General features: G+C 48.1%; 1 protein-coding gene across 1 annotated transcript in view; it reads right to left on the bottom strand.

Annotated features, from left to right (window-relative positions):
- Positions 1–20452, bottom strand: part of KCNMA1 (potassium calcium-activated channel subfamily M alpha 1) — a 699960-nt gene that overhangs the window by 186967 nt on the left and 492541 nt on the right. The window contains exons 10-13 of the mRNA XM_006754825.2: positions 13412–13522; positions 10766–10871; positions 8609–8691; positions 4707–4776 (exon numbers count right to left, since the gene is read on the bottom strand). Coding sequence (XP_006754888.1) covers positions 4707–4776; positions 8609–8691; positions 10766–10871; positions 13412–13522 — 370 coding nt within the window. The remainder of the gene's footprint in view (positions 1–4706; positions 4777–8608; positions 8692–10765; positions 10872–13411; positions 13523–20452) is intronic.

Below are 20452 nucleotides of genomic sequence, written 5' to 3'. Positions count from 1 at the left end.
CAGAAAAGAAAAAACTTAAGTGTGTGGGTAACTAAACCCCAAAGAAAGGCCAGCTGTGTGAGAAATCGCAGAGAACACCAATGCCTGCTTGTTAGAAATGGTCTCCAGGTCAAGGGAAACAAAGGTTCCATTCTGATGTGAAAGGGTCAGGCTGGTTCCAGAAAACCTGATCCGGCCTAACCGTCCGATTAAGGAGGGAAGCTGACCACTTGCATCACTTGCAGAGAAAACATGGCAGGCACGAGGAGAGGTGTCGGTTCTGGACAACCCCTTCTGAAGCACAACGGAGAGAGGCGGCAGCGTGGGGCCCGAAGAAGCTCTCGCCATCGCGGAGGTGCTGCTGTGATGAAGACATTAGGCTTGTCTTGTTTTGTTCCAGGAGCCAGAATTGGGACTGAAAGCAGTAATGTTGGCTTGTTTTATGAAGGAACTTTCTGAGGATGCAATTTGTCTAAGAGATGGAGAAGGCTGCCTCCACTGCAGGGTTTCTGTGCCTAAAACTCAGTAAGTGTCCGAGTCTCAGCAGAAAGACCTCTTGCTTTGCAAGGAGAGAACCCCTAGGTCTTCCAATGCCAGACTCCATGGCCCTGAAACGACGATTTCTCTCCAAACAGGAGGAGCACCAACAAGGCTTCCATTCACTCTTGGGACAACATAGGCAGTTGTATGAGAAGGAGATATAAGACTCCGTCGTGGAAACAAAGGGTGGGTCCTCAGGCTCCAGGCTCTGCTTTCAGAAACACCACTCTTGTGAAATGCCTTCTTGCAAAATCCAGTTCTCTAGCAATCGCGTGCATCCTAACCCAGCGGGAGTCTATTCCTGGGAGAGATGACTGTATCCATCCTGATGACAGCACTTTTAAGACAGCCCCGCGTGTGGGCCACAGAGGATGGCAATTTCCCTCAGGCTAAGTATCAGAGACTGTCCACACATCATAGCCTCGATCTAGAACTAGCCCTGCCTTTTATCCCATTTCTCTCCCTACTCTTCACTGTCCAAAGAAGGCCACCTTCCCCTCAACTTCCCTGGCATCATAGAGAATAACATATCAGTCTAAGAGAAAAAATATTAATTTGCATTAATATCACCTAAAAAGAATGAGGAAAATCAAAGCTAAGTCATGAACAATCAAGTTATCAAGCCCCAGACAGATACTAGATAACCTTCATGGCACCTTCAAACAAACACAGAGAATGTTTTCAAGAGGGTCTCTCACATCCCCAGGTGCCATCCAGGGTATGAAGTCCGGGCCCGGGGTCCCCCATGTGCCCATCTGGTTTGAGTTCCTTAGACATAGTTTACATGTTTACAGAGGAAAGGCATGAGTCTCATTTCTCGGGCTTCTTTTCTTGGCCCTAGTATCTTCTGCAATCGCAGGGCAGGGAGCCACAAGGGATGTGCCAAAGCCTGGGACCAGGGATCTCTGTGTGCATGAAGCAGAGACAGGAGAATGACCCAGGAATTCGAATTCTTGGTGTCTGGCAACTCTGTCCGTTTTCATTTGAGGGCAGCGGGGCCCGGTGGAAAGGCCAGCATTGCTGCATAGGAGCCTAGAGGCAAATCCTTCCAACCTAGAGAAGTAGACCTGCTGGGCAGGGTCTGTACTGGGCCACTCATCATCTCCAGAAGAAGGAACGTAAGACAGTTTATCCTGGGAAACCAGGAGAGATGAATCCCAGCCCCAGTCCCATCTCTCACTGCACATAAAATAAAACTGGGGAAGCCGCCATGAGGAGCAAAGAGGTCACATCAGAGGAAACACTGTGGCATGACTGCCCAAGTGTAAGGATTTACGGAGGAAGCTCAAAGAACTGCATGTCCATCGGGCCAGCAGGACTCGGCTTCGAGTTCGGAAAATAACCCTTTCACTACAGTCTGCTGGGGGAGAAAATCCAGCAAGAGCTAGGTCATCAGGAGTAACACCTTTCCAAGATGTCATAAACCATTCTTTCCTTGAATAGGTTCAAGCCACTGACACCCGAATTAGAACATTTACTGGGCCACAGTCTTTCCATGTTCAGAGATGGCTAGGCTGTGAGTGTTTCCCTCCATGGATTCTAGTGATATTAAACAGACCCACGTTAGAGAATATGCTTCTGAGTCCTACTCTATGGAGCCACAGTTCGGTTCGGTGGGCTGTGGCTCTGCGTAAAGAGAAGGTGGTAGTTGGCACCTCTGTCTCTTAGCTCACTAGCCGCCAAGTAACCATTATTTGTACCCTGCAGAGCGGCTCGGAGTCAGAGCCTGAGCCCCAGTCTGAAGTCACACTGAATGCTGAAATGCACAGATGGTCAGATGAGGACTCAATGACAGAATGGATGTCAAAGCTCTTGTAAAACCATTAAATATAACACAAATGTCTGAGGTTATTATGATAACAAACCCAGGGGCAGGTTTACATGGAGAAAAAGCAGGCAGTCTCCCTCTGTCCCTCTGGGTCCTGGAATACCAGTATCATTTGGTCACAGGGGATTGAGAGCCTTTATATTTTATGCATGGCATCCAATTATGGAATTCACTATCCCTTGCAATACATTGACAGTGACATAAGTTTATACACACATACCAGGCTCTTTCTGAAAGCAAGTGTTCATGGATGGAGATCTCTGGTGAAGAGAAAGTGCCGAAAGAAGAAGAAGAAGAATATTGAATAGAAGGTGGAGAAAAACATGTTGAAAGGGTAGGTAGGAGGACCTTAGGAAACAGAGCAAAATTACAAAGCAAGGGGAAGAATGCTTGCAATTCTGCAAGGAATAAGATAACTAATAATGAACACTGGTCTTTCTATTCTTTCTCTGGAAGAGAGAAAGGCAATGAGAGAGGAAAGGCCCTGTGTCCAGTCGCTCCGTCCCTGGAAACCTTATTGATCTTCCAGGCCAGAATCTCATAGTGATGTTTGCCTAACTCTAAACCCACACAGGCTGGGGTGGCTCTACATAAAGTGTGTTTTAAGCAAATAATCACGGATAGGCTGACATCTTCACTGTTGTTCCTGAAGAACCACAGTGCAGAGTCTGTGGGAGACCCTGAGCTCACCGTGTCCATGTGAACACTGACCAGGTGCCATCTGGACCCTGGGTCTATGGAGCCCCTTGGAGTTTGACAGGAATCACAGCTGAAATCCTCCTTAATGTCTTGAAGATGCTATATCAGCACTCATTGGAAGCAGGAGGGAAGGAACTGACATCCCTTTGTAAACATACAACATTAATTTTCCTATTCAATCTGAATTCAGCCCAAAATCTAAACAACGGCTTCAAGCACTCCCACACTAAATACAGTTTCAAATCTCAAATGGAAGAAGGAGAGTTCGTTACCCCAGAAGCTGTCACCAGCCACAGCCTTGCTAAGGAAATCTGCCTCCACCTACAGGGGCTACTGTCAGAAAACATCTCTAAATTGATGCTTGTGAGTTTCCAATATCCTCACTGTGTCTCTTCAGTGCCCTTGGGTTTTCCAGGGACAAACAGGACACTGTGACCTTGGGTGCCCACCACCAAGCCCTCTGGCTGCAGCACAACACTTTCTGCAGTGGAACCACCTGTCGAGGGTCGGGCAACGGTTGGCAGGGGCAGCAGCGCCAAGGGTAGCCAGTCACCGACAGCAGGCCTCACTCAGCGACAGCCTCTGATGGGCTTCCACACAGCAAATTGGGGCAGCCCTTGCCAGCAATTAAGAAATAATGGCGTGGCACCGGTGCATTTGGCAGAGTGGGGTCTTCTCTGGGTCACCTGACTGCCTATTTTGTAGGGAATATGGCCTGTAAGATGGGTCACACACTCACTCAAAACCCAGCAGGGAGTTATTCTGTTCACACAGGACACCTGGTTCCAGGTACTGCCCAGCCTCGTTTCTAAGCCTCATTAAGGGGATAACTGGTTCCATATCAAACTGACAAAGATGCCACCTTCCCTCCCCCAAAGCTGTTTTCCTGGGAGTTTAATGACCATTTGAGTGGAGGAGCGTTGCCTTTGAATGCCACTGGACTCTGGGAAACAACGCAGACTCCAGCATTTGTTTTCTCCCCCATCCCCCTTGTGAGCTCTAACACTAGGAAGATTCCATTATGTTTACCCTAATTTGCCTGAATTCAACCATGCAATTCTCATCTTGAATTTGAGAATGCCATTCCCACATTCCCCACCCAACGCGTGTTCTGTTCCCCCAGGTTCACCTGGTGTCAGAAGAGCCCTATTTGGGACACTCTACACCTTGAGGACTAAATCCCCGAGTGCACAAAACAGGCCATCTCTTTTGCTATATCCTCCTGGGGTTAGGGGTCAGGCACAGTGCTGACCATCTCGTAGGTGTTCAGTAAACACAAACTGAGGAAATTAGTAAAGCACATGAAAATGGAAGTGCTGCAATGGGATCTGAGTGCAGCAATAGTCTGAACCTGGGGGTCCCACTGGTGCTTCCTAAATGAATGAATCGGCACCTGAAGGAGATTCCTCCCGGCGACCAACTGCAGACAAGGTGTTTGGACTGAAGCAATGTCCCAAGGAGGGTTTACCCACCACCCACTTCGTTCAGGCCTGTGGATTGCTTTGTTTTGTGTGCATGTGTGTGTGTGCGCGCGTGCGCCTGAGTGTGTGTGTGTGTGTGTGTGTGCATGCGTATGCACATGTGTTTGGCTGAACAGTGAGGGAGAAGAGACTAGAACCCCATACGCATCTCTGAGCCTCAGTCGGCTCTCACTTCCTACCTTGTTGTGATACTGCAGCATCTGAGTGATGATTCTTATCTTCGGGTGGTAGTTCTTTATGGAGATGACTCTGAAAAAGAAAACGCGAAAGCTGAGGCAGGGTTTACCTTCACTTCAGAGTCTGATGGGAAGATTCATTTGATTAATTAGTCACAACTCAATGGAGCGACTGTGGGGCCAGCATCCAGGGCCATCCTGAGGGGTTGCAGGCATGGAGCCAAGTTAAATTGTGTTTCCACTACCATATCCGTGGTAGTGTGAAAAAGAAACCACAAAACGGCCACAGAAGTGTCCTGGGCATAAAAGAAGAGAGAGGCCTGTGGTATGTGAGTATGTGTGCCCTGGGGGTAGGGGGCTCTGTGGCCAGGGTCAAGGTGTGTTGCCTATATAGGCATCTGAAGAAAGCAAACTCAATTTATGGGGCCAAAGGAGGTTTGCAATCTCATACCCTGGGGAAGAGCCTAGAAACCATTTGCTGTGGATCCAATTCTCCAAGTGATAATTTGAGACAACAGTGACAAATCAAACCAGCAACCCGACAAATGATTCTAATTGCCACACACATGGCCACTCACAAAAATGATTTCTAAGTTGGGCTCCCAGGACGGGATTCTTGACTTAGCCTTCAATGGCGAATAGCATCTAAATGATGACTTTGACCTGATTAGAATAAGGCAGGGGTCCTCAAACTTTTTAAACAGGGGGCCAGTTCACTGTCCCTCAGACCGTTGGAGGGCCGGACTATAGTTTTAAAAAAGAAACTATGAACAAATTCCTATGCACACTGCACATATCTTATTTTGAAGTAAAACAACAAAACAGGAACAAACACAGTATTTGTATTTGCATGTGGCCCGCGGGCCATAGTTTGAGGACCCCTGGGATAAGGGGTAAGGGCTTTTGGAGTTCTAGTACAAAATCCCTCCAAACTGCCCTCAGTCCATACTCAGTATTAGCCCCCGCCTGGGCCTCCTCATGACCCCCCTGACAATTATGTGCTAACAGGGGAGGGGCAGAGGAATATAAACACCTGGACTCCAGTCCCAGCTAGTGCCCTGGCGAACTGGTGACCTTCAGGAAATCCCTGGTCTCTCTGTGACCGTTTCCTCATCTGGACATCGGGGCAACAGTACCTGCTTTATTTATTTCACAGGCTTGGTCTGAGCAGCAAAATGAAAGACCAGATGTGAAAATGCTTTGAAATCATTAAAAGCTCTCTCCACGTGCAAGTTATGGTTTTTGTCATTACGGACTCTGTCAGAGGTGACACTGTACATTTCCTTCTGTGACAGGGAAGGCTCAAGAATGGAATTCCACGGAATGGCCCACCGCCTGAGCCTAATCAGAAATGCAAGTGCATTTATGGTGACACCCCCCACAAACTTCCCACCCAGAAACCCTGCCCTTCATCCCTGTGTCGTGAGAAGATGGAGGGAGGCGGCCAGGAGCAGCTGTGTCTGAAAAGCTCCAACTTGTGCACTTAGGAAACGGATCACACGTCAGCCTCTCCTGCACAAGTTCACCCTGGGCTTCTGCACTTGAAGGATTTCATTTTATTTTTGAAAAAGTCTAGTGTTGGCCCAAGCTTATAACTCAAGGACTTGGCGCCTCTGTCAGCCCTCTGAATTCAGTTCACAGCCTCAGCCAGTTTTCTGCATTAGCTCATTTCAAATGGATCTTTGACATTTTAATTTCAAACCGGGCAGATTGGTCTCATTAAATTAAGGAGGAAGGAGGATTATACAAATAAGGGAAAGACAGAGCCCATTTTTAACCCCGAGCCTCCCATTTCCTTGTGCTGCCTGGGCCTTACTTAGTTCTGATTCTGGCTAATGGACGGCTCAGTTACATTTCTGATACTACCTTTGCCCAGTAACCTCTATGCCCTGGCATCATGCCCATCGCCCAGGTAACCGATATGTCTTCACATTAACCCTATCACAGTCAGGGCTTTTATGAGATATTTTGTGATGAAGAAAAATGTCCATTTCAAAGCTATTATCATTTCAATTAGTCACTTTTGAAGGCAAAATAATAATAATAATAATAATAATAATAATAAAGGTAGTGCCAGCCTCAAACTTGTCTGTGGGGTCAACACATTAAATTTCATCTTCTCTTGATACTTTGGATGAAATTTTGAAGATAACAAAGCCTCGTTCCTTAAATTCTACATCTGTATCACTTCATATGATACAAAAACGTGGTGAAGGAGTGAAATCCCAGTTCAAGGAACAGGCAGCCTGAGCCACCTTCACCGAGGCTGCTGTAGTCACTCTCCAGCTGTGACCAGGGAGGGGCTGGACCCAGGTGTGGAGCACGTCCTCACCCCACCATCTCCTGCAGCCTGGCAAGCCCGATGCTTACAAGAGCTCACGCTTCAACTTCCTTAAAACAACTGCACTCGTCATATTGCCAAAGAAAAGCGAGTGGAAAGAGAACATTGCTCCAGATGTTGCTTGCCAGGCACTAGGACCAGATGCTGAGGGGAGGCCTTTCTCATCCGAAAAGCATGGAGGAATTCCCCCACTTCACCGATGGGAAAGCACGTGTCACTTGGGGCCGCTGATTAAAGGCACAGAAAGGAGGTTCCAGCCTTGTGATGATGCAAAGGCAACTTCCCAAGCCCCCATGTTGGGACAGTCAGGGCAAATTCCCAGGACACAGTAAACCAAGCTGCAGGGAGAAGGGAATCTTTGTCTCGACCCAGAAGATGGCTGTTCACAATTAGGTAAGAGCTCCTGGGAATACAGTGGGAGTGACATGTTTTCTCTTAGGTCATCTCTTCTCCAGAAGGTTCTCTTTACCCTTCCAAGCTGTCTTAACTACTCTGCAGTTTATGCTACAGAAGGTAAGATTTCAAAAGGGCTCTAACTATCTGGACCAAAATACCTTAACCTTTTAGGCATCTCATAGCCACAATATGTCCGGATATGGGTCTATGCAAAGAACAAAAACAGAACAAGTTTTCTTCTGAAACAGTAAGGAGTAGGAGATATGGGTCTATGCAAAGAACAAAAACAGAACAACAGTTTTCTTCTGAAACAGTAAGGAGTAGGAGTTGGGCAGAAAATGGCCTCTCATAGGCTCAGCCAGTTTGCAGGAAGGGTACTGGGAAGTGTTCTCCAAAGAGTGGCCCCCCGAAATGTTCTGTAAAAATGAGGGAGGAGGCTTGTAGTCAAATAGGTTTGAGAAATTCTCTAGAGCACATTATTTTTATCATTCATGTTAGTATTAAAAACACTGAGAAAGTTTTCAGCAAACAACACTATTTCATTCAGGGAGACAGGTTGAAACAAACTAACTGGAGAACAAACTCCTCTTTGGGGGTGAAATGAATCCTGTGCTATAGACACACTTGGAAAGCTCTAAGATGGGGCTTCCTCCCAGGCACTATTGAATTTTGGAGCCAGACCAATTCTCTCCTGTGTGCAGCTGGCCTTTGTTTTATAGAATGTTGGGCAGCATTACTGGTCTCTACCCACCAGACAAGAGCAGGACGACAACCCTAGTTATGACAACCAAGAACATCTCTGTATGTTTTGAAAGGTCCCGAGACAAGACCACATCCTTCCCTGGTCCATTTAGGCATCTCAGGTCCATTTTCTCTTAGGAAACATGGTACCTTACTTCAGGTCATTCCCATCTAAATTTACCTTTCCCTTTGGTCCTGTCTAAAGGATCTCAAATGCATGACCCAGAGCTCCCATCTTCTCGGGACGAACTTCCTATGGACTATGCCTCATGTCACTGTCCTCCACACCCAGCACAGCCTCAGCTCCCCCCACCCACCAGGCCTATGCAGGTAGCTTATGGAGGAGATGGTGTAGAGGACCCAAAGGGGAGCAAGTGGGCCACAGAGCCCCAAGCCCAGAGCCTTCGTCCCACCTCCCAGAGGTTACCTCATGATGTTGGAGGCATCTTCAGCGTCGGGGTCTGCGCAGTACTTATTGGCAAGGATGAGGCACGCATCTGCTGACTCTATCTAAGACACCGAAAGGAAAACCACAGACACAAACACATAAATAGCCAGGCTTGGTGGCAGGCTCTCACTGTTTACAGCTCTTGGGGAACCTGGTGCTTTGCAAGGACATTTTTAAAAAGAATCCTGAGAGATTACAGTTTGTGTCAAATGTGTAGGTTGCTAAGTCTTGTTATGATATAAACAATTCATCTTGTTGCTGTTGGAGGGAACAGCATGTACCTTAGTAATTATACTGTTCATTTTGCATAGTCTTATGTGTGAGCTTCTCAGATTTCTTTAAAGAACAATGAACTAAGCTTTTTAGTAGCCCCACCCCCACCCCACCTCCTTTCCCCACCACCATCTTAATTTTTCCAGGTGGTGAAATGGAGTTAGGTGGGCTAACCCCATCCACTCAGGTTATCAAGATAACTGAGGAATTGGAGATTCAGTCATTTAGAATCCAGCGTTCTTCCTCTAACCCTTTTCACATCTTATCTGGCAAACAAAAGGAAATGAGAGTCCTGAATCGGTGCTGTTCAGTATCCAATTAGCATTCAGCTATTCAAAAGACAACACATCTGTATGTATGAAGTGATGTATTACAGAAGATCTCAAACTATAACTTACTAACTTATCTGAACATGAGCCCCAAATAGCTTATTCCTTTGAGGGGTTCGTGAGTAGTGCTAATAATTGCCTACATCCAAATCAGGTCCAAAAACAATAACCATGTTCTCAAAGTTCTCATGAGCTTCCACATTAGCCATAACTTGAACCATATCTGGGGAAAATTAAGATGAACTGGACTCTAAGAATTCTTGTGCTGGTGCAGGCCTGCAGCCTGTCCCACTTGGCATGCTGTACTTAGCAGACCCTTCTGCATTTGGAGGGAGGGCTGGTCTCTTCCATTATATGTCACAGTATCTCTGGTTTTCTTTAATAGTCCAGAGAATTAACTCAAGTCCTTTTGGCTTATTCATGTTTGCCCATTATATGGTTACTGAATGGTGTGGTGACTGCAGTTAGCATTAAGATGTCAGTGGCTTCACAATTTCAATATACACTTACTGTTGTGCAAACACTGAGCATGCTTACAAAATCGGTGTACAATGAGTAGAGTGGCAGAGGCCATTTTGCTGTACCCTATCCCCTTATAAGCCCCAGAAGGGCTTTCTAAGAAGATTCTACCTTAGCAGGTGCTGGAAAGAAAAATTAGCCCATTACAAAGTAGTGTTAGATACCTGTATGTTTAGTTCCACACCTTAGTCTTTTGGTGGGGGAAGGAAGGAAGCTCAAAATGTTTCATGGCTTGGTAACAATTTTATTTTAGACAAGAGGCCTGGTGAATGAAATCTGTGTACTCAGGGTGGTCCCTCAGCCCGGCCTGAGCCCTCTTGCAGTCCAGAGGTCCTTGGGGGATATCCTACTGATAGGCCTGTTCCCCTCAGGGGAGCAAGACTAAGCCACAGTCGGGCATCCTGAGTGCTGCCACCGTCACCGTGCTCAGCAGCAGTGAGCCCAGCTTCTCACTGAGTGGCGCTCCCCTGTGGGAGTGCAATGACCACCAGGAGGCAGCTTCTGTGTTGAGCGTCTGCCCCCTCGTGGTCAGTGCATGACATAGCGACCAGTCGTCTCTTTGATCAGTCGATTTGCACATTAGCCTTTTATTATATAGGATTTTACCCTTAATGTTCCTTTCTGATATAAATAATCGATTTTAGAGCTACAGTGAGTCCTATTTAAGTATTCAAGATGGGAATAACTTTATTATTATGTTGTATGGGAGACTATTGAGTCCACACAACTAGTCTGCTTCCTTTAGCAGCACTGATACTGAGGGAACTAGCAAAGGAAGTTCCATGCTCCAAGTGTTCAAGTGTGGAATGCTCACAGGTGGTCTAGCAGGTGCCAGCAGAACGATGCCCTGGGACCTATGCAAGGGTGATGCCAACTAAGGTGGTGGTATCTGACTTCTTTCATTAGGGGTTGGGGGGTGACTCGAAGCCATCCTGGGAGGCATGTCCCCTCACCACTGAGTCAGGTGCCCCCCTCTTAGGTGGAGGAAAAGCAGAGGTCGCTCCTTCCTTCTTACCTTGACTCTCGCAAGATCATGTGGATTGAGGACTGAACCCTGATAAAATTCCACCTGAGTAAAATGTCGTTTGAATAGAGCTTCCAGCTCCAGGTTGGGGGAAATGCTGTGCAGGGAGAGAAAAAACAGCCATTAATATGACAGATGCAGGCATTGCAGCCTCCAGGCCCCCTTCTCTTGACTTCCACAGAAGGGGACCTGGGAAAGGGCTTTCTCCTTCAAAGCAGCTCCCAAGCTTGTCATAAATAAAGGCTTGCACTCAAGAGAGACAAAACCTACCTGAACCAAATCGAATACCAAGGTAAAATAAACAGGCCCAGACTTTTACCGAGTCTGAGGCATATGGGGTGAAATGTCTTCGACTTCATTATGCATGAAATCCCTATTTTATAAATAGAGAAACTGAGGTTGTGACATCAGGGTTAGCCAAAGGTTCCCTTGGCAGTGCTGTTTCTTCCACCAAAAGCCTTTTCCCTGCTTCTCCACCCCATGGACTCCTCATCCCCAAAAATGTCACCTCTGTGCAGCCACACCCAGAGTTCATTTACTCGCAGTACTGTTCTTAATTCACAGGGGTGTACACTATTCATCATTCTTAGAACTGAGCTGTAAGGACATCTTTCCATTGGGGGACAAAGATTAAAACACTGATTGACCTATTCATTCATTCATTCATTCATTCATTCTGCATAGATGAACAAACCTACTCTGTACGTGGTACTATACTAGGCACTGGGAGGTCATATTTAGTTAGAACCTACTTGGTGCCAGGGATAGTGTTAGTCAACACGACTAACATTGACTAAGTGCCTAGTCTTAATAATTGTTCATGTTTTGAGCATTTACTGCATGGCAGATACCATTCTAAACACTTGCAAGTATTAACTCATTTAAACCACAAAACAACCCTAGAGAAAGGTATGTTATTAACACAGCTTCAAGAGGTTAATTAACTGGGCCATCTACTATGATGCTGACAAGAATCGATGCTGGGGACACAGGGGAACCCTAACACTAACACAGGGGAACCCTAAGCATTAGAAGCCAACTTGACTCTGACTGAAGCCCTGGGTGAGAAAAGAGGAGCTGCCTGTACAAATCTTTCCCATCTCCCAGATCCAGTACAATCATGCTTCATTCCTGAAGCTCCCCGGGTAACGCATGAAGCGGGGGGCACTTCCCAGGCCAGTCTGCCACCTGGTGAAACTGACTTCAGTCAGTGAAAGTAGGATCACTGTTGTGCTCTGATGTCGCACATGTGCTCACCTTGAAATGTGCAGCCAACAGGAGGGCAGACCTACACACTACACTGCTCTTGAACCTTCTAAAGGGCTCAGAGAAGACGGGCCCCACAACTGGGAATCAGCAGGTAGCTCTGAACTGTTCTGTGGGTTCTGCTCCTGGGTCCATGGCCTGGCCAGTCTTTTCAGAACTTAGAGAAGCCGTGCTGAGAAGAAAAATACTGGCGCTCAAACCTGGTGACCATTTGGTATTGGTGAACAAATGCCCGGAGGAGGAAGCTGCACAGAATGGGAGCTTGTGGGGAGATCAACCAGAGTGGGCTCTTGGAGCAGGACTGAGTCTTGAGTGGTCAGCCCCATACCGAGCCAACACCGACATGGAAGCTTTGTCTCTCTAGCAACTTATGGCAACTTATGAGCCCCTTGACAGCCCATCTCTAAAAGAAGATGGAGCAACACATGGCAACATGCTTGAGCCCCCCAACTCTCCATCCCTGTGCAGACTACCTTTTACTTAAAGGGGATGAGACAAAGCTTAAAATCTCAACAATATTGAGCAGAAGGGAGATACCTTCCTTTCCTCCCCTGTAAATCAAATATAATAAGACATAATTTCTAAATTAATTATGTGACCTAATATATTTTATATTTCACAATAGTAGCTAACATGGATTGAGCAGCTACCGCATGCCTGATTCTGCTCTGTGTACATTACATGGATTACTTCTTTTCATTCTCACAACAGCCCAAGGATGTAGGTAGAAACCATGATGATCTCCCCATCTTATGGATATGGAAACTGAGGCCCAGAGAGGTTCAGAAAGTAATTGGTTGATGCAAGATTCAGATCAGGTATTTGGAATCCAGAGCATGTACTTTGCTCCCTCTGTTGGTTAAAGAAGGGACTGTATGCATGGTGACCAGCGAGCACAGGGTCCCCCACTGAAGATTTCTGGGAACCACAGTTACTGTGGCTATTAGTGCCTTACACCCTGCTTCCTGTTATGTTTATGTCTTCCTTGGTCACTATGTCACCCCTGCACTCATAAGGTATCCACCTCATGCTGCTCATCATTCCACACCTGACACTGGGCACACTCATGGATCCCAGAGATCCAGGAGCTGAGGGGACAGTAATGACCTGTGTGACCCATAATAAACTCCTCTGTTATTTGCCAGAATGACCTTCACAGAGGCAGGTGCTGCTCTCACTGAGCTAGTGTGTTACTCCCTTTCCACTGGTTCAGGTCTTCCTCTCCACTGAGGCCAGCAGAGACTGTGTCTCATTCAACTCTGCCCTGCCCCCCAACGCCGCCCCCCACACCACCACTCCTGCAGACACTCAGGGTGCCCCCTCAGGGTGCCTTGTTGGGTGGAGGGTCTCGAAACCACAGGGGCCTCTTACTTGTGAAGAAAGACGATCTCCACGTTGACATCATCCCGGTCCTTGTGCAGGAAGTCCTTCAGGAAATTGGAGACACTCTCCAGAGTGATGTGTCCACAGACCACAATGTGCCTGAACGGGAGAGGCTGGTTAGATGAGGTGGCCCAGCGCGACCCAGGCACCCATGCCCAGCAGGACAGAGGAAGCGCAGCCGCAGGAAAGCATCGCCCCCAGGGCTCCCTGAGCCCCGCTCTCCTCCCCAGAGGCTGCGAGGCAAAGCAGCGGTGCTGGCAGGTGCTCCTCAGCAGAGAAGGCATATGGCGTCTCACCTGATGCTGCACAAAATCTTATTAAAGCCCAACCGTTTGGCCAAGTGGTTTTATGCATTTAACAATAAGTGACATTATGCTCGCGCTTAAACGCTGCATTATCAAGTCCCTTGCAGATTCCTATCTCTCCCTTTCTGCCCACAAAGCGTCCTCCTGGGAGATTTACTGAATGAGTCTTGGTTTATGACATAGAGCTTATCAGGTAATGAGATAACAAATCTTGCTGAAACGATGATTTTGTGTGTAAGGAAGCGAACTTTTATCAGGGTGGCTAATGTGCGGCTTGACACGTTATGGGCTCTGTTGGCCATAAGCAGTAAAAAGGAAAATTTTGCATTTTTCCGCCATAACTCCTCCAACAATGGGGGCACGTAACACTTTACAGTAAGTGAGCATTACTCAGGGCTAAATGGGGACAGGACGCCTCTGGAATGGGAGATCAGCCGCAGACCTGTGTCCCCAGGCAGCTGCTTCCTTGGGGCGCTGCGGATGCCTCCTTGAGCCAAAGGAATCGGCCTCAAGATGGGGAGAAGCCAGGAAGAGGGGACGCTGGCATCGACTGCCTTGTCCCAGGGGCCTCAGACTTCTGTTCCTGGAGATGGTGGCTGGCCTTGAGGAGAGGAGCCCCTCTTCCAGAATTGTGGGAATAAGAGTCCCCCCCACATCTCTGGGCTCCTGAGCCAATCTGACTTTGACACCAGGCTATACTATGGCCACTTACAGTTGCTACAAGGTGCTCGATCGATCAGGACTAAGCACTTTGGTGCAAGAGTTAGTGCCAGTGCCGGGACTGGCTGTACAGAAGAAACCCGCTGGCTTAGAGTAGAAGAGGTTGTTGCAAGGGATTCAGCCCAGATCCCTGTGCGCCTCGGGCCGAGGGGGACAGAGGCTGAATCCCTGGCTGGGCCGTGAGGCATGGGCACGTGGCGAACAAGAAGCACAGGAATTCTGTGGGGAAATGTAAAATGGCCCGGCCCCTTGCACTCCGTAACTGCTCTGTGCACACTGCAATAAGGCGGAAAGCGCATTGGCTGGAGGCGGCTCATAATAGGAGGCATGATGATCACTTATGCAATGTTCCATTAGATGCCATTACAAGAGCCTGCCCTTTCCTTGTAATTTGGTGCTTGACTAAGTATGTGAGAATAATGCAGTAAACTCATTGGTGAAAGGATAATGATGCAGAACAAAGAGTAAATCAATAATACGCGCGGTGCAGTTAATAATATCTCCATTATGGACTGTTATTGTTACGGAGCTGCACTTAGCGATTGGAGCCCAGAGGCCATCGGGGAGGGAGGAGTGTCAGTGACTTCCTCAGAGGAGACGCATGAGCAAGATCACTGTGCTCGGGCCCCGGCCTGCCGGGGTGAGGGAGGTCCCACGACCACCCATCCAAATTCTATGCTCAAAACCCATACAGACAGCACCTTCCTAAAATACACTGTATGCCTGCGTACATGATGTGAATGAAACACTTGGATTATGTGCATTTTTATCACGTCATACCTTAACATGCTTGCTGCAGCACATGTGCACATATATGGACAAAACAGGCTGCACGTGAATTTGCGTGACCTCAGTAAGATTTCTGGTTGTGAACTTGCCAAGTGTGTTCAGAAAGTGACTGAGGAACAGGACCGCCCTCCCGACCTCTCCACAAATGACAGTGGGGCAGCGTGGGGGCGATTCTGATACTTTCTGCCCACAAACTTCCTGGTGGATAACAAGACCAGCATGGTCCCAGGTGCGGGCCCCTCCATAGGCCCGCGAAAGGAAGCCAGATTTGATTCCCTGGTTTCCCCCCAAGGACGTATGATCCAGGACAAGCTTCTTATCCCCCTTTCAGCAGATGAGGGAAGGGAGGGGTTAATACCCTAGCCAGTTCCTGCCCCAGGCACTGCAAAGCCCACAGTTCTATACCAGCATAAACATGGTTATTATTCAAAGCTGGACTCAAATCAACGAGAGGGCCAGAGAGATGCCTGAACATCCACCCTGCCTATCCTGTGCGCAAAGAACTGAATGAACATCTGCCAGCATCCCCGCTTCCTCTTCCAAAACCATTCGTCTCCAGGACAGCTGGATGAGAAGCGGGAGGGGAGGGGATGAGTTCACCCTCTCACCCTTGAATCAAAGGCTCAGCTCAGCCAGCTGATTTATTCAGCCTTAGGAAGAGTCAGGGTTCTCATAGTTGAAAATGTGCTGGGTACATATAAAATATATTCGAATGCAATCAATATTATTCCTTAAGCCTTTAATTAGCTTTCACTTCTCTTAAGAAGTAAGACGAATGCTGGCAGGAGACAGAAGGAACAAAAAGGATTGACTTTTCTCATTTGGTGTGAGCTGTCCAATACCATTCTAGACGGTTTAAAATATATATCCGTTAGCTACAGCATGCCTTCTGGGGTAGACAGCAGTCTTTATCAAAAAGGGAGGGGGAAAAATCTTCCTTCCACATAATTGGTATTTTTGCTCAGAAAAAGCGGGATTGATTGAAAGCAGATTGCCGCCCTGCCCACCAGGAGGCATTAGGTACATTATGGTGGCAACCTTGGAGGACCCATATTGTTCCAATCTGTCCCGTATCTGATGTGAAGATTTACCGCGTCCCTGTTTTGTGCCAATAATCATTTCCCTCTATTTTGTTTTCCATACAGTGAACGCGATCAAGGAACCCACATATTGAAAATGTTTGAATGCAGTTAGGACTGATGGATGGGGAGAAGCTGCCTCTCCAGCTTAGCATCCGCATCAGGAGGCCGGCTCCCACCAGCCCGTGGCCCAGGGAGCACGAGGGCCCTGCGGGAGTGCCCGGGATGGATGGTGAAAGGGGCAAATTTATTTCCCGGGAGTATTTTCAGGAGTTGACAATTCCAGGGGCAGTCGTCTTGGGAAGGATGTCATGGAGGGGAGAAGAGAGGCAGCATTTCCTGGTCGTTGGAAATGTAATTGAAATGCTCTAAGACTGAGAGCAGGGCGTGCCATCTCTGGACACAGAGTGATGGTTGTTCACAGTACATGGTTCAGAGAATGCCAAAAAAGACCCTCATCCAAGATTATCTCTGTCAGGTCTGTGACACCCACCAATCTACTGTGTGAGATTCATTTGGATAGCCCTGTGTTAGCTCAGACACCGAGGAACGGAACAGTCTGAGGTAGGGACCAATTCTGCATCTCACAATTATGAAGTCAGAATCTCTCAGGGGCTGGAGCTAGCGCCTGATTCATGAGGTTATCTTGAGAATTTATTTAAATAGAGATAATACATGTGAAGGGCCTAGAAAAAGGTCTGGCCCTGGTAAGCATTAAATGGTAAAATTCATGGGATACCTGTAAATCAGCACGTAACATAGATATAAAAAGCTCTGTGGCCAATAGAATCTCACCTAATCCTCAAACAACCCCATGTTCTGCATATTTTCAGGGAACTTCTCTGAACCTCAATCTCCTTAAGTCATGTGTCCGAGACCCCACAGCAAGTAAAAGGGACTTGCCCAGGCTGTGATCCTGTTCTCTGGCCCCATTCTCGCCGAGAGGAAAGAGGTGATGTGAAAAGGGCTTTGGTATTGCAGCTCTGCTTGCTCCTGACGGGCTGGGCTGAGCCCAGAGGAGATCCTCCTGGACACACAGAGGATGGGGTGTTGGGGAGTCCTCGCTGGGCCAGGAGAGAGGCTTAGTGTGGGGCCTGGAGCGCCTCAGAGATAAACGCCCCTAAAGCACCACAGAGATGCAGGGTCACTGGATTCTGGCTGCACCTGGTCAGCCGGACCAAGACAGCCAAGGCTGAGAGGCACAGGAACTCTGAACCGAGGTTCAAGTTAAGCCACACAATTTGGCCACCAGGGGCTGTGATGCAGATGCCCATTTTTAGATGTTATAGGCTCAGGACTTACTCAGCCTGAGGACCCAAAGGAAGATAGAAATCCTGTGGTTCACTGACAATGGAGAGTTTACCAAGGCAGCTGCCGGGACCCAGAGCTGGACATTTTTAGACTGCTGGCCATGGCAACCACTGACTTCGAGCAGGCCGGGCCCCCTGGTTTGCGAAGATGGCCAACCAACCTAACTCAGTAACCATTTTTCCTCTGACCTACTTTTTGGGTTTTAAAGTTTTGTTTAGTTCTGGGAACAAATCTTCTTTGAGATAAATTAATGTTAGTACCTAGGATTAAAAGGTCCATCTCAGATGCAGGAGGAAGCATCTGAAATGCCAAAATAGTGGCAGATGGCATCTTGTGGAGAGCAGTTACTCGTGTAGTGGCTGTCCTGGGAGAGTGCCCCCAAATGCGGGCTGGATGAACCAGAGGTGGTAACACCAGTGGGTCATGGAGTAAGCATGGCACTGAGGGGTGGAGGGTGACTTAATCAGAATAATGTTTGACTGTGATCACTATCAGGGCTCGCTAGAAAACTACCAGTTGCTTAGTTCATGGGCGCCTCTTCACTCACTTACTGCTGTCATTAACCGTCTTCACCTCCCACACGTCGTCCTCCATCACTCTGCTTGGAAGTGGGTCAGGAAAGCCGGACGCCCAGTGCAGGTGGGAGCTCGGTTTCAGAGTTCAACGCCACTGTGCCTTTCAGAATGGATAGCTCAGGGCCACTGCCTTGGGGCTGGAGGCATAAGAGGCGAGTAGAGGGGGAGGCCACCAGACAAAACTTTTCAAGGCTGTGGGGAACGAGGCACCCAGCGCCACTGAGGGTGAGCTTCCCTCCACGAGAGGAAAAGCTCTACACACTTTTCAAAAGAGTCAGGCAGTGTTGTTGAGAGCCAGCAGCCTTTGCAAAGGGCTGTGAGCGTGACGGGCTCCCTCGCACGTTCTCACGTGTATCTTTGTGTCAGAACCGCCCTTGGCGAGTGTACAGTCCAGTGCCTGCATCGTTCTGGTGTGGACACTGCGGTCCAGAGACTCGGTGCCCAGTGAATTCCTGAGCAAGGGGAGGCCGGCCCTGTGATTTGATGCCCCCTAAGCAGAGGAAGCAACTGGTGCCGCTAGAAGGAGCTGCGGTCCTGGGTGACCTGGGACCAGTAGAGCCCTCCTCCCACAGGGTCCCAGTTCTCTGGACCCGCCTTCCCGTTCATGCCATCCGTCCATCTTGTCTAGACATCTGCAACAGCTTCCTATTTCCGTTCATGTTTACTCTCCCCACAACTCCCAACCCCACCCCCACCCCACAAGAAAGCTAAAACACGAGGACGGGGGCAGATCCGACTGCATCAGGCCCCACAGGACAGGGCGGTCCTACATCTCCCTTTAGCAGAGCCTCACTCGAGGAAGACGATATAAAATGCACAGCTCTGGGCTGTTTATTTTTAAAGATACTATATCCATTTTTACTGGAACAAGTATAAAGAACTTAAAAAACCCATAGCTATCCTGTCACAATAAATCATACGGAGTAAATTGAAAATCCTATACAGCTTTTCCTGAATACACTGTGCTCACTTTGTCAAAGAGCTAGATGAAATGTGGCATATATTGATCTCGATGTCTCTGTAAAACTATAATATTTATATCAAATACATATGCTAGAAGCTCTTGTCTTTCTGCTGAGCCTTCTAATCATGTTTCTCTGGTCCCACCTCCCCCCACGCCTCCCGCCATTGGTAGCTGCTGCCTTGATGGGAATGTATTTTAAGAAGGACTTCTTGTCCAAGGAATTCATCAGCGTTTTATCACATAGAAAGCAGGGTGGGGTGGCAAGAGACCCCGAAACCCACATCACAGTGGTCAGTACTCACAGTACTGCCCTAAAGGAAGGAGGCTAAACTAGCTCCGGCCTCCACAGGTCCTTGTAAAGGACTGTCCCAAAGGATGTCCATGCCGAGAGGTCTTCTGTAAACAAAGGTAAACCCAAGTGAGGGGGCCCCTCCTTCCACCACACCCTGGGACCCAGCTCAGGACCCCCAAAACTGGCTGGGCTTTCAAGAATTCTACGTTGATCAATGAACTGGATGGTGGAGCCTATGTGGCTAGGTGACCCAGGGCTATAGTAAGTGTAGAAGACATTGAACAGTCAGCTGCAAGCCTGTCAGAGCAGTGCCTGATCCTACCCGCTCAGGTCTACTACCCTGTTTCAAGTCTGTGAGAGAACAGCACATGTAAAAAGGACAAAAATGAAACCAAAACAACTGTGAGCATGCATCACTCCAAGCCCTGTTTTAACCATTTTCTGTTTAAAACAAATGAAAACACAAACAACAACCAAAACAACCCAAGAAAGCTAGGAGATGAGGTCACTTCCTAGCCAGGGCTGCATCTAGGATTTTGCTAATCACAAAGGAAGGAAATGCCTTCTCCCTCCGAGTGAGGAAGAAAATGAAATAATCATCGGATCCAGCTGTCAACAGAGCTGTTCTGGGGAGGCAGGCTGCTTGGCTGTTTCTCTAAATGGGGCAGAAGGTTGAGCCACTACATCCCAGCATCGCAGCAAAGGCACCTCTGGAAAACACCCCAAGATCAGAGGACAGTCTACTGGTCGACCCAATGGGAAACACTCGATGGCCTGACCAGATCAGACCGTGCTGCATGAAGGGGGCGCATCTTACCATAGGCAGGTGGTCAGCACCTGAGCCAGCCCAGGGGGATCTGTGACTGCACCTCCACCGTCCCAAGTCAGACCTCCATAATTGGACCGTTCACGAAGAATGATCCCACATCTTTGTGGCTGGCTGCCTAACGAATGTTTCAGTCCAAGTCTTAAAACTAAATTCCAGGAACCTCAA

The sequence above is a fragment of the Myotis davidii genome, unplaced genomic scaffold (assembly GCF_000327345.1).
Source record: "Myotis davidii unplaced genomic scaffold, ASM32734v1 scaffold513, whole genome shotgun sequence".
Lineage (NCBI taxonomy): Eukaryota > Metazoa > Chordata > Mammalia > Chiroptera > Vespertilionidae > Myotis > Myotis davidii.
This window is presented reverse-complemented; position numbering and strand designations above follow the sequence as displayed.